Raw genomic sequence first — 14,627 nt, forward strand, 5'->3', positions numbered from 1 at the left:
CTGTACCAAGCACTTTACAATTATTATCTCATTTGAGCCCCATGATACCCACGGGAAGTGGGTGCTATTGTTATCCCTATTTTACAGATGAAAAAACCAAGGCAAGTAGAGATAAAGTAATTTGCCCAGGGTCACATATCTAGTAAGTGTTTGAGACTGGATTTGAACCTATGTCTTCCTGACTGCAAGCTGGCACTGTACCTATTGTGCTACCTAGCTGCCCCCATACCAAAAGAGGAAGGAGAATAGAGGATATCTCCATATACCAAGAAGAACAGAAAAGGAGGATTGTATGTGGACCATGTGAATTCCAACACACACATATATGTATATATCTCTCTGTGTATATATAAAGAGAACACTTGCTTTTTTATTAACCAATTTTTAAAGATTAATTTAGTTTACAATAAATTTAATCTTTTCTTTAATAGCCCTTTCTTTATAATTTTTATTGAATTGTGACAAGTAAAAGATATGTTTAATATTTCTACTTTTTTCATTCGGTTGCAAAGTTTTTTGCAGCCTAATATGTCATCAATTTTTGTGAAAATGTGATGTACAGTAGAAAAATCTATATTATTATTTAAAACCCATTCAGTAAACACCAGAAGTCCATCATCTATAACTTTTATAAATTCTATTCAGGTCCTTAACTTTTTCATTTTTTATCTTTTTGTTAGATTTTTCTAGGTTTGAATAGGGCACAATGATGTCCTTCAATATAATGATATTACTGTGTATATCTTTCTATGTTTTGATTAACTTTTACTTATGTATTTACATGTATATCATTTAGTACACATATTAATTATTGATATTGATGGTGCCTTTAAGCATCAGTTTCACTGCTTATTGCTTTTAATCGAATGTATTTTTACATTTGCCTTATGTGAAACTTTTATTGCTACTCCTATTTTGAATTCATCTGAAGGGAAATACTTTCCTCTAGTCCCTTATTTTAACTTCATGTGGATATTTTTGTGTTTCTTATAAACAACACATTGATAGGTTTTGCTTTCTACTCAATTTTATTATTTCTTTACATTTAGTGGGTAAATTCATATTATTCACATTCATAGTTATAAATGTTAAATTCAATCTTTTCTCTTGTAATTGTTCCTCTCTTTGTTTATTTTATGGTTAGATGTATCTAATTCTTAGAGAGGGGGGTTGAGATCCCTCACTAGTATAGTCTTGCTATGTCTTCCAGTCTACTCACAACTTCTCTAAGAATTTGGATGCTATATTACTTGGGGTATATATGTTTAGTATTGATATTACTTCATTGTCTATGATACCTTTGAACAGGATGGAGTTTTCTTCCTTATCTCTTTTAATTAGATCTACTTTTGCTTTGTCTGAGATCAAGATTGCTATCCCCCCCTTTTTAAAAATTTAACTAAAGCATAATATATTCTGCTCCAGCCTTTAACTCTTATTCTGTGTGTATCTTCTGCTTCAAATATGTTTCTTGAATATGACGTATTGTAGGATTATGTTTTTAAGCCACTCTACTATCTACCTCCATTTTATGGGAGAGTTTATCCCATTCACATTTACAGCTATGATTACTACATCTTTGTCTCCATTTCCCACCCCCTGTTTATGCTTTTCTCTCTCCTTTTACTGCTTCCCTCCTCTCCAGTGTTTTACATCTGACTACTGTCTTCCTCAGTCTGCCCTCTCTTTTATCACCACCCCTCCCTTTTCTTTACCCTTTCTCTTCCTACTTCTTATATGGTAAGACAGATTTCTATAGCCAAGTGAGTGTCCATGTTATTCCCTCTGTGAGCCATATCCAATGAGAGTAAGGTTCAAACAATGCTAGCCTCCCTCCCTTCCCCCCGTCTATTGTAATAGATCTTTGCACTTCTTCATGTAATGTGATTTACCATTATTTGTCTTCTCCTTTCCTCTCCTCTTAGTGCAATTCTTTTTTAATTTCATCCCTTAATTATTTTTTATCATCACATCAAAGTCAACTTAAATGTATGTCCACTGTCTATGTATACCCCTTGTAAATGTCATAATAAAGATACAGTTCTCAAGAATTGTAAGTGTCATCTTCCAATGTAGGGATGTAAACAGCTTAACATTATTGAATAACATGCTTTTTCCTCCCTTTTCTGTTGATCTTTTTATGCTTCTCTTGAGTCTTATATCTGAAATTTTAATTTTCTCTTCAGCTCAGGTTTTTTCATCAGGAATTATTGAAAGTTCCCTATTTCATTGAATTCTCATTTTTCCTCTGAAATATTAGACTCAATTTGCTGGGTTGTAATCCTTGGTTGTAATCCAAGCTCCTTTGCCTTCTGGAATATCATATTCCAAGCACTCTGATCCTTTAATGTAGAAGCTGCTAAGTCCTGTGTAATCCTCATTATGATTCCCTGATATTTAAATTGTTTCTTTCTGGCTGTTTGCAGTATTTTCTCCTTGACCTGATAATTCTTGAATTTGGCTATAATATTCCTTGGAGTTTTCATTTTGGGATCCTTTTCAGGAGATGATCAGTGAATTCTTTCAATGACTATTTTATCCTCTGGTTCTAGGAACTCCAGGTAGTTTTCCTTGATAATTTTTTAAAAGATGTTGTTCAAGCTCTTTTTTAAGATTTTGATCATGGCTTTCAGGTAGACCAATAATTCTTAAATTATCACTTCTGACTCTATTTTCCAGGTCAGTTGTTTTTTTTCTAATGAGGTATTTTTACATTTTCTTCTATTTTTTTATTCTTTTGATTTTGTTTCACTGATTCTTGATGTCTCATAAAGTCATTAGCTTTCACTGGACTAATTCTAATTTTTAAGGGATTTTTTTCTTCAATTAGCTTTTATACCACCTTTTCCATTTAGCCAATTCTATTTTTAAGGAGTTGTTTTCTTCAGTGTTTTTTTCCCCAATTTGACCAGTTGTATTTTTTAAGGAATTGTTTTCTTCAGTCAATTTTTGTCCTTCTTTTTCCAAGCTGTTGACTCTCTGTTACATATGTCTCATTTTTCTATAGTCCCCAAACTGGCATTGGCTCTGTCCCTTGCTATGACCCTGACAAATCCCCTCCAGATGTTGTTGATCATTCTGGCAGCAACCTTCCTTGTGAACCTCAAGTACTTGCTTCCTGGATTCTGCTCTGCCCCATTCTGTATAGGCTTCCTGAGTGTTGCACTGTTTTAGTATTGGTCTTATCCTGTCTCCTGATAAGATTCAGGCATGCACTGCCAAGGTACTGGTTTGACACTTTGTCATGCTATGGTTCAGGCTCATGCTTCCTGAATGCCATGCTTCCTGGACACTAGTCTAGCTTTGTTTCCTCCTATGACTGAAGTTGATCTGTCTGTATGCTGATTTGGTTCTGTCCTGGCTCTATTAATACTCTCATTTTACAGAACACTAAACTGAGACAGGAGTGGGAGAGGTGTTAAAGTTAAGGTGTTAAAATTTTCCTATGTTCACTTGTGTCCAAGTTTTTCTAGGTACAGAAATATTTCTCATTTTTAACACAGTTTATAACAGATAAAGCAATTCAAACTTTTGGTCAAGTGATAGTTCTTTTTAAAGCATTTACAATATGGACCACAAAAGAAGATTTTTTTAAACATTAACCAACTGAGATACAAATAATATTTATGTTGCTAACTTCACAAGCTCTTGATCTAATTGTCTCCACAGTATTACTGAGAATTAAAGGATCCTAACTTAACGTTGTTGGTCTAAAGTCCCAAGCCTAATAGCTTACTTTTAGACTTAAACTCAGATGTTCCCCTACCATTAATCTATAATTTAATAGATATGGTATTAAGCTTACAAACCTTTTGACTATAGGACATTGCCACCAAGAGTAGGGACATTGCAGGGATACAATATCTCCCCAACTTTGTGTCAGTTCCAGGCAGGATTAGATTGTCCACTTGCATTCAGTCATGCTTAAAGTCTGCCAGGTGTCAGTGGGGAAATTAAGTCAGGAGAATCCTACCTCAGCCCAAGCTGAACAGTCCCTCTCCCACCCTTCCCATGAGATCACCTTTTGCAATTCATACCAGCAGCTCATTGGCTTACTGGCATCATGGATTGTAGGCTCAGACCACCTTTCTTGCTATCCATACCTGGAATTAGACTCAGAAGAACAGTAACTTAATAGTCCCATAGCATCTAAAAATGGTAAGCTCCAATAACCAGGTTTCAAATATCATTATAATTTCACTTTGGCTAAGGAACATCTTTTGAGGCAAGTCTTAAATGGCTTACATGCCTTTCTATACATGTTCTAGTTCCTGATTAAATAGCAATCATAAAAATCAAATTTACCATCAAAACTTTAACTTTTCCATCAATGCTAAATTTTACCCAAGGTTACCTTCCTCTAGGAAATTTAGACTGAAATTCTTTTCCCCAAACTAAAGATACCATTGATTTATTCTCTGTAAATAATTCAGTCAATTTATTTAATACTAATTGCTTTTACCCCACTTTGTAACATGTCCAGTTTTTCTCCCCATCACTCCCCCACACCCTGCTTCCTAATATCTTGCATTCTGATTACTCCTTCCATCAATGTACCCTTCCTTCTATCATACCCCATCCCACCCTTCCCTTATCCCCATCTTCTCTCTTTTCTTGTAGGGCAAGATAAATTTCTATACCCCATTCTCTATATTTCTTATTTCCTGACTACATGCAATAAAAATTTGAAAAATAAAATTTAAAAAAGAAAGAAGAAAGAAAGGAAGGACCTCAGAGAAGTTTAATATTCTTGGAGGCTTTTTTTCTTTGGCAAATTTTTTTAGTTGCATCATGAACCCAGAAGTCATAAACCATCTAACCACATAGTCTTAGAGTTGGAAGGAACCCTAGAAGTAATCAAATATAATCTTCTCTCTGAAACAGAAATTCTCTTGAAAATAGCCCCAAGTAGTTATTCAACCTCTATTTAACTCCAAAGACAAGGAATCCACTAATACCTGGGCAGCCCCAAGCATTGTTGGACAGCTCTGTATGCTAAATTCTCTCATATATTGAGCCAAAATTTAAATCCCTGTGACTTCCCCAATCAAATGTTTGCAGGTCTGTTCTTGGAAGTGAAAATGAACAAATCTGCAGAGAATTTGGAACTCAAAGTTTTCAAAACAAATATTAAAAACTGTTTTTACATGGAAATGGGAAATAAGATGTACAGGCAATGGGGTATAGAAATCTATCTTGACCTACAAGAAAATGAGTGGGAGAGAGAGGGCATTGGGTTGATAGAGTGGAAGGAAGACTGGGGGAAGGGATAATCAAAATGCATGCCATCTTGGGATGGAGGGAAGGAGAGAGATGGGGAGAAAATTTGGAACTCAGTCTTGTGGAAATGAATGTTGAAGACTAAAATAAATAATCAAAAAATGAAATAAAAAAAGACATTGGGGTTATTTCAAAGCAAAACAGTAAAAATTCTGTGACTATAATAATCAGAGCTGAAAAAATTATAAATTATAAATTTCATACATGATTTTAAAAATAAATAGTTATTCACTCATGGTAATACTTGAAAAAAAAAGAAGTATTCCTTTTCAAAAAGTATCTTTTTTCCAGAATTTCACATTATAGCATTAACAACTTCCTCTCATACAGCACTGTATAGTATAAAAAGTGTCTGCTTGATCTTCATAACACTTTGAGATAAAGAGTTTCATTTTATTATCTCAATTTTACAGATGTAAAAGGGCAGCTAGGTAGCACAGTGGATAGAGTACTGGGTCGGGAGTCAGGAATATCTGAGTTCAAAACTAGTTTCAGACCCTTGCTAGTTGTGTGATCCTGGGCAAATCACTTAAGTCTGCCCCAGTTTTCTCATCTATAGAATGATCTAGAAAAGGAATGACAAACCGCTCGAGCATCTTTGCCAAGAAAATCCCATAAAGGGGTTGCAAAGAGTCAGAAATGACTGAAAATGACAAAATAGCAACACAGATATGAAAACAAAGCCCTAGAAAGATTTAGTGACTGACCCAAGACCACACATCAATTAAGAAGCAGAGCTGGGGCTCAATTCCAGTTTTCTTAATCTCTAGTGAACACACTGTCTATAATGTATAGATGCTTATCACTTTAGACCCTTTTTCACTCCCCTGAAAACATGGAGATATTTAGCTATTTTTAAAATTTCCTCATTTAAAAATATAAATTCGCCCAATCCTTCATAGATCAGGTTTAATCATACCTAAAAAATTTCTCAAATAATTTTGTGGACTCTTGGTGTACCTGCAGAGTAGCACTTGTTATTCTCACTGAACCTAAAATAGAAATCTAAATTGTGCATGTTATATATGAATAAGTACCTAGCTTTAAGGTTTTCATCTTCCATTTTAAAGAGACTGAAGGGAAGGCTGCAACTTACGCACATTCCAAGATAAAACAGAAGTGTTTTGACTTTCCTTACCTCCCTCCTGCTGCTGAGTGGTGATGTTCAGTTCACATTGCACCTTAGCCTTCAGCAGGAGGACAATCTGCTCCTCCATTGTAACCATGCCATCAGAATCTATCTGCAAAAAGGTAAATGAGTGAAAAGATAAATGGCGCATCTCCCCTAAGAGATAACATTTTTTTTAATATCAGTCTCCAAAAAAGAGGGGGAGAGTTATTAATAATTTTTATTTCACTTAGCTACCCAATACAGTCATTATCTGATGTAAAGCCAAAAGATATTATAATCCGTAAGGATTTTATGCTATTTTGATTTTTAGTCTCAGGTGGGAAAAAGTTCACATTACAATATGTAATTAAAAAGATAACAATTTAAATCCTTAGTAAGAAAACTAAAAATATTTTTGATTTATGAAGGGTAAACATGAAGTTTGTGACCTATCAGACTTATGCTGGTGTCTGTTAATTATGACAGTGTGCTCTATCAGGGATGCGTTTGTGAAAGGGGTGATTTCTATTGATTTCTTTCATTCACTGGCTAAGCAAATATTTATTCATCATGTCCTATGTGATGTCACTGCCCTGGGTGTTACGGGCAATTCAAAGAAACAAGGTAATAACTTAAGGTAATATTAAACCAGGAGGCCCTAGACAAATAATTTCTTGTGATGCTAATATTTCCATCATGTGCACTAGTAGTTCACGGAACGTTAGTCTTATAATAATCATATAATAGTCTTTCTGAGTAGAGGAGTGATTAGGGCATTGTGTGTGTGTGTGTGTGTATGTGTGACTAGAGTTTCCATATTTCCTTATTAGTACAGCAACTTTGTTAGAAAGGAAAAGAGTTTAGAGGAAAACAAGAAGTGAATATCACTTTTGTAAAAGGTTGATTCTGTCAACTTGCAATATGAATTCATCATGATGATATTGTATGTATACATAGATTAATTACATATATGCAAACTATACATAATAGAATTGTAGTTTCAAGTATAATCCTATAAATGTAACATAAAATGCAGTATATTTCATAAAATATTAATGTTTTATTAAGTTTTTTCATATTTTGTGTTTTAGTAAACATTAATAAAGAGAATATTTACTTATACAAAATAGAAGAGAAACAGAGGATGATATGTGAAACTGCAAATCTCTATTATATGCAGCTTCTTGCATGTAATATGAATATATCGATATGTATGTAGATCCATGCTATATTGACATACATATATTTGAAAACAAGATATATATAACATAGATTTACAATTTCATGTATAATCTCACTTTTCTCTTCTCCTTTGTATATGGAAATATTTTCTTTGTTATGTTCATTAAAATTAAGAACAAAAAAATAAAATTATAAAATAATTCTGTTACTACAAAAGTGTGTGCAGAGCTTAAAAACAATGTAATCAATATTAAAATCTAGAGCATGGAATGCTCTGTCCTCCAGCTAGGCAGATTATCAAACTGACACAAATATAGGACCATAGGATGTCCTAGGCCTATACATGTGTCAAGGGAGGGTGGGCATCTTGTAGAATAGACGCAATTTCAAGCAGAAATTTTATAGATTGTACAGTAGATTGAATTACAAGTAAGAAAATTTAAGGCATGGTGCTGACCACTAGCTCCTGTTGTGTGGGCAACTATAATGGTTTCTTTGTTTCATGTCTATCAGAAAGCTTTACATTGGTGATGTATTGGAGTTCTATTTTCCTCAGAAACATGTACAAAGCACCTAGCAAGGGGGCTTCTTAGTCTTCCTTGACCCGATATGTCCTCCATCTCAGGCAGGCTTCATTAGCTACTGTTTTGAGATCCTCTGTAAGTATGGAAAATCATAGCTCAACAGATCTGGAATCAAGACTTCCATTCCAAAAGATACAAATTGTCAGTGCTGGAGTTGCTATGGGAACACAGGCACACTAATATGTACTAAGCACAGGGCCTGGCACATAGTGGGCACTTAATAAGTACTTGATGATTTGACCTGACTCTGTGTTTTAGTCCAACCATTCTTGAAATCAGTTTGTTAGTAAATGAAAAAAGTTATTAAATTGTTAATAAACTTTGATCCATCTATTCCGCCACTTGTCATATTCACCCAAAAAATCAATGTCAGGAATAAAAGACCCAACTATATCTAAATATTCCTAACAGCACTTTTTGTTGTTAAAAAAACAAACAAAAAACAAAACAAAATACCTTGGTAGGTGACTATCAACTAGGAAATGACAAAATACGTTGTAAGACACCCATGTGGCTCTGTGGATAGAGCACTGGGCTTCGATTCAGGAAGACTCATCTTCAAATCTTGTTCTTACTCACTAACTGTATGACCCTGGGCAAGTCACTTAATGTATGTGTCTGTGTATGTGTGAGTGTGACTGGAGTTTCCTCATTTGTAAAATTAGCTGGAGAAGGAAAGGGCAAACCACTCTGGTATCTTTGCCAAGAAAACTTCAACATGAGGTCACGAGGAGATGGATGCAACTGAAACAACAAATACATTATAATATATGAAGGCAGTGGATTATTATTGTGTTGTGAAAAGTGACAGATTTGGGGAATTCGTAGAAACATAAAAATCAAACAATCAATTTGTTATTAAGAGCTTATTATGTGCTAATACTATGATAGTTCCTTGGAATAGAAAGACAAAAATGAAATAATCCCTTCCTTTAAGAAACATAGATTCTATGAGGGAGACAACATGTCTACACGTAGATAAATATACCCAAAATAAATCTAAAGAAAATTTTGGAGGGAGGGTAACTGTAACGGTATCAGGAAAGGCTTCATGTTAAAGGTGATGTTTCAGCAATTTTGAAGGATAAGAGAAGGAAGTGAGGTGGTGTGTATTCTAGGCACAAGAGATAGCCCATGTAAAAGCATGGGTGCAGTGTGTTGTGTGTGAAACAACACAAAAAAGCCAATTTGGCCAAGCCAAAAAGTGTGAGTAAGAGATTAGAGGAAAAAAAAAAACATTTGAAAAGTAGGTTGTGACCTGATTTAAAAGAGGAGACTTCTATGAACTGATTCAGAGTGAAGAAAGCAGAACCAGAGTTGTACACACAATTGCTACAATAAGATATAAGAAGACAACACAAAAAGACAATAGAACTCAACACTGATTCAGTGATCAATATCAGTTCCAAATTGCTGATGCTAGAAGATACATCCCTCCTTTGATTAGAGAGGTAAGGGGTTATAAGTATAGAACGTCACATATGCTATGAGCCATTGTTTTGGCATTGTTAAGAGAGATGATGATATGTGGAGAGAGATTTTGAGGAAGCAGCTATGGTGAACAAAGTATAATAATAAAGCAAGGTTAATTCATTTGGTTAATTATTAAAATTATAGATAGAGGATAAAATATGGTAGATATATCTGAAGTTGGAGGATGATGGGTAGAGAAAGAAAAATTACTAATTTTTTTCAGTTTCAGAAAAAGGAAACTTTGTACCTTGCTGAATATTGAACTCATATAATTTTAGATTCGGAAGTCCAGCTAATCCCAACCTTTTCATTTTACAGGTAATGAAACCATTTTATCAGAATGAAAGTTCTTTACATAGTTTATGTAAGACTGATTGACTCAATGAATAGGCAGCCACCTACTTATTCAGATTTTATAAATTGTAATGGTAGTTCTGGTGTAGAGTCTACTTTTAACATTTCATAGAATGGTTTCAATTAAAAAAGACCCCAAAAGTGAACTCAATCTTGCATTCCATGTGTGTTTTGATGCCAAACAGGTCTAACTTTCAAATAAGGACAATAGAAACCCAAGCGACACTGCTGCATTCTGATGGAGAAGTGGCAGTCTAATCATGTCAAACCATCCTCCAAATTCCACATGTCAAGTGGAAAGAAGGAAATGAGACCTTATTGGCAACATTTCAAGAGATTATGGAAAGGAAATTTTCTCTTCCTACTCACTTTCCATAAATAGTTACCCCCCAAATCCTCTTTTTCTATCTGCGTTTATGAATAATGACTCATTTCTGCTGACATTGTGGGAAACATTGGGTTACTTTTGAGTCCAATGAATCCCATCAAAACTATCTAATTATAATAATAATAGTAATGAGTTATCAACAAGACATTTTACCAAAATTTACATGTTTGTGTACCTTGTACAAAGAATTTATAGCCTGTATCACTAAAAAGTTCTAGAAGAATTTAAAGCAATATATTGACCTAGGAGCAAAAAGAGAGGGACAAAAGCGTTTAGAGGCCTGGGTGGGAAGGGGGAAGAGTAACTTACTGATTCAATAAGTATTGAGCAAGATACCCAAAAGATGGGTGATACTTATAATGATCTTTGTTGATTGTCACAAAGTTTTTCAATCAGTTCCATGCTCATGACTTATTTGTGTACTACAAATATGTAAATAAACACAACTATTATGATTACGCTAGAATTTTGACATCCATGTAGAAAACTGTTCTTTATTTAAAACATACTACCAATATAATAATGTTAAGAATAGTTGGCAGCTTAAGCAAATTATTGTTCTGCCTAGCCTTAAATCCATTATCACCTCTCTTAAAGAAAACTGAGCATGGCTCCCAAGTTAAAGAGAGAATCAAAATATCTTATGAATCACTTGATTAATTGTATGGATGACATCAAGCTATATGTCACTATAGAAAAATATAATAATAGCTCCTTCAACACATGGAATCCTCCAATGAGATCAAAATAGAATTTCTACTTGATAAGTGCAAAATTCTTAATGGTCAAGAAATGCTAGAGACTGAAGCACCAAGTGTGAATCTTGAGGTTATATTGAGCATAGAGATAAAGGTAATATCTACAAACATCTTGATCTAATCCAAGAAAGACAAAACAAGCTTGGAGATATTAAAGAAAAGGCTGTGACTGAATACAGGTAGAGAATTATTGGTGTGCTGGAATCAAAACTGAATAACATATTAAAGCAATTAAAAGCCATGCATTACCAGAATTTAACATACACTTTTGAACCTGTAAGGTGAACCTTAACAAAATTAGAAGCTATCATAGGAAATATTTGTACAATATTCACCAAACTCAGTATTCATCACAGCAAGATAACTGTAGAACGAAATATCACTTCTCACTAAAAAGCCAAAGAGGAATGATAGACATTCTCAGAACAGATGATAAATGGAAGAAAAATTGTTGTTAAAAATCAGATATTTTACTGAGCAATAACTGAAGCTGATAAGGGACCCATGCCATTGGCTTCATCAAATGTAATTGAAAATAATCGACCATTGGACAGAGCTGATGAAAGAATTCTGATCCAAGAAGGCAATCAAAAGGGCCTTCTCTATGGGTAGCATGAACTCAGACAATACATTGCCAATGAAACATCACGGTTTAGTTACCAGTCCCCCTTTATGCCCAAGTTCTTTGCCTATAGCTAATGAGCATTTTCTCCAGTTTCTCTCTTTTTTTGATTTGTTCATAAATTCTGGTTTTCATAGTAAATTATTACCTGTTAATAAAAAAATATCAAACATATGGCTGAGTCATGCAGTTTTGTTTGTGAAAATAGAAGGGTTTTGATATTGCATTTAGAGCCAGGTCATTGCCACCAAAAATTAGACAAGCTATCCTTAAGGAATCTAAACTCAGTGATCAATGTAGATTATACAAGGAAACAGTATAAAATATGCAACACATCACTGCACACCATAAAAATTTAGTATTTACCAATTCCCTAACAAGATATGACCTGATGCCCAGATTTATACATTAGAAACTCACTGTCTTTCATGGATTAACATACAATAAAATTACTATAAATACAAACCTCAAAATATTCTGGAGTACCTAGCCCATGTACCAAACTAGAATTGGGCTATCATCTTGGATCAAATTGACGTTCGTAACCAATCATGTACAACACTGATTCATTAAAGCTTATGAAAAACATTCTAATGAATGTAGCCATGCCAAATATGCCTAATATCCAACTTCATTGAATGAAAAGCTTTCAAAATAAAAAATATCTAGCAGAGGATTACAAATCATGTAGGAACAGGAAGGTGTAAATCCTTTTGTTTTCCAGTCCACTACTGAAGTGTCCTGAAGAGGCTTATAGTTAGCCTACAGAGAATGAGCTTATACCCTAATACATTACTTAAAATACAAAAACCAATAATTTTATTTAACTGTCCAATATTCTAAGAATGTTAAATATAAAACAGTAATAGTAGTGGAGCAATTGATCCAAGAATCATTTCTAACTGTACCTCATAGAAAGAATTAGGAAAGAATAGGCAATAATAATGAACACAGGATATTGTATATAGTGATTTAAAGTTTGCAAAAAATAAAAACAATAAACATCTCATTTATTGTCTCAGGCAGCTGGTAGCACAGTGTTAGTGCACTGGGTCTGGAGTCAGGAAACCCTGAGTTTAAATTTGGCCTTAGATACTTACTAGTCATATAATCCTGGCTAAGTCATTTAACCTCTTTTGCCTCAGTTTCCTCAATGGAAAAATGGGGAGAATAACAGCATCCACCTTGCTAGGTTGTTATGAGAATCAAATAAGGTTATATTCGTGAAGTGCTCAGCACAGTGCCTGGCACATGGTAGGCATTATATAAATGCTTATTCTCATTTCCATTCATTTGCAAATTTCAACAAACATGTGATGGAGTTATTGCAATCTCCATTTTATAGAAAAGGAAGCTAAGGACCAGACTGAATAAGTAATTTACCCATGGTCACATAGGTAGTATCAGAGGCAGGGCTTTAATCTGTCACCCTTACTCTGAGGCCAGTCCTCTACATACTGTGTCAGCATGCTTCCCCTGTTTCAAGCCAATCAACTAACTAGCATTTTCTTTTAAATATTATTTATTTTTTTCAATTAATTAATTAATTAATTAATTCAATGTTAAAGCAATTTTTCACTCTTTTTTTAAGTTTTGGGTTCCAAATTCTATCCTTTCCTTTCCTCCTCCCCTGAGACATTAAGTAATCTAATAAAAGTTATACATGTGAAATCATGTAAAACATTTCCATATTAGTAATTTTGTATAGGAAAACAAAAAAAGGAAAGAAAGAAAGGAGAGAGAAAAAAAAGGAAAAAAAGAAAGAAAAGGGAAGAAGAGAGGAAGAAAGTAAAAAAAAAACAACCCAGTATACTCCAGTCTATTCAGACATCAGTTATTTCTCTGAAGGCTATTAGAGTGCTTCATCATGAGTCCTTTGTGATTGTCTTGGATCACTAAATTACTAAGAATAGCTGTCAGTCACAGTTCTCCATCATACCATATTGTTGTTACTATGTACAATGTTCTCCTGGTTCTGCTTACTTCACTTTGCATCAGGTTACCTAAGTCTTTCTAGGTTTCTCTGAAATCAATTTGTCTGACGTTTCTTATAGTGCAATAATATTGCATCAGATCATGTACCACAATTTATTTAGTCATTTCCCAATTGAGAGGTATCTGCTTGATTTCCCATTCTTAGCAGTCACAAAAAGAGTTGCTATAAATATTTCTGTACAAATAGGTCCTTTTCCTTTTGTAAATTTTTTTTGGGGGATATAGACCTAGTATTAACTAACATTTATTAAACATCTATTGCATACCAGGCACTGTGTGAAGCACTAGTACTGAAAGAAAGGCAAAAGACAGTTCCTACTTTCAAAACGCATAGTTTAATGGACTTCATACAGGCTAGCATTTGTATTCATACTTGCACAAAGATCACCTCTATAACACACCTGACAAGTGTTCAATCTGACCTTTGTTTGTAGAATTTTATGGAGGTAGAATCCATTACCACCTAAAGCAGACAGTTCTTCATTTGGATATCTTTTACATTTCATTAACACTGTTTGGAGTACACAGATTTATAAGGAGGGTTTGCCATTTCATTTATAGACATAACTCCAAATGCTTTTGTCCTAGAATGCAGATACAGCTGCAGAGAGTTTGCAGTGTACTTTAAGAAAAAAGAAGTATCCAAAAATTATTCAGAGAGATATCTTCACATTACCCCAGAGACAAAGGACGCAAGAAATTTAGCTAGCTATATGTCTGGCATTTTTGTGACATTTTGTGCCCCATTTTAATTACTCTTATGTAACTAATAAAATAAAAGATTAATGCCCTAAAGTATCAATTGTATCTCCTAAATTATACAAAATATTCTCCTTACTGAGAAATGACAGCATTAAAAGAACATCTTGCCTTTCTAAGA

The 14,627-nt window shown here is 34.0% G+C and overlaps 1 protein-coding gene across 1 annotated transcript in view; it reads right to left on the reverse strand.

Annotated features, from left to right (window-relative positions):
* The window catches only part of PTH2R (parathyroid hormone 2 receptor), a 129,492-nt gene that overhangs the window by 89,633 nt on the left and 25,232 nt on the right, over positions 1 to 14,627 (reverse strand). Inside the window, exon 2 of the mRNA XM_072617433.1 lies at positions 6,419 to 6,521. Coding sequence (XP_072473534.1) covers positions 6,419 to 6,521 — 103 coding nt within the window. The remainder of the gene's footprint in view (positions 1 to 6,418; positions 6,522 to 14,627) is intronic.

Source organism: Notamacropus eugenii, chromosome 6 (assembly GCF_028372415.1).
Source record: "Notamacropus eugenii isolate mMacEug1 chromosome 6, mMacEug1.pri_v2, whole genome shotgun sequence".
NCBI classification, from domain to species: domain Eukaryota; kingdom Metazoa; phylum Chordata; class Mammalia; order Diprotodontia; family Macropodidae; genus Notamacropus; species Notamacropus eugenii.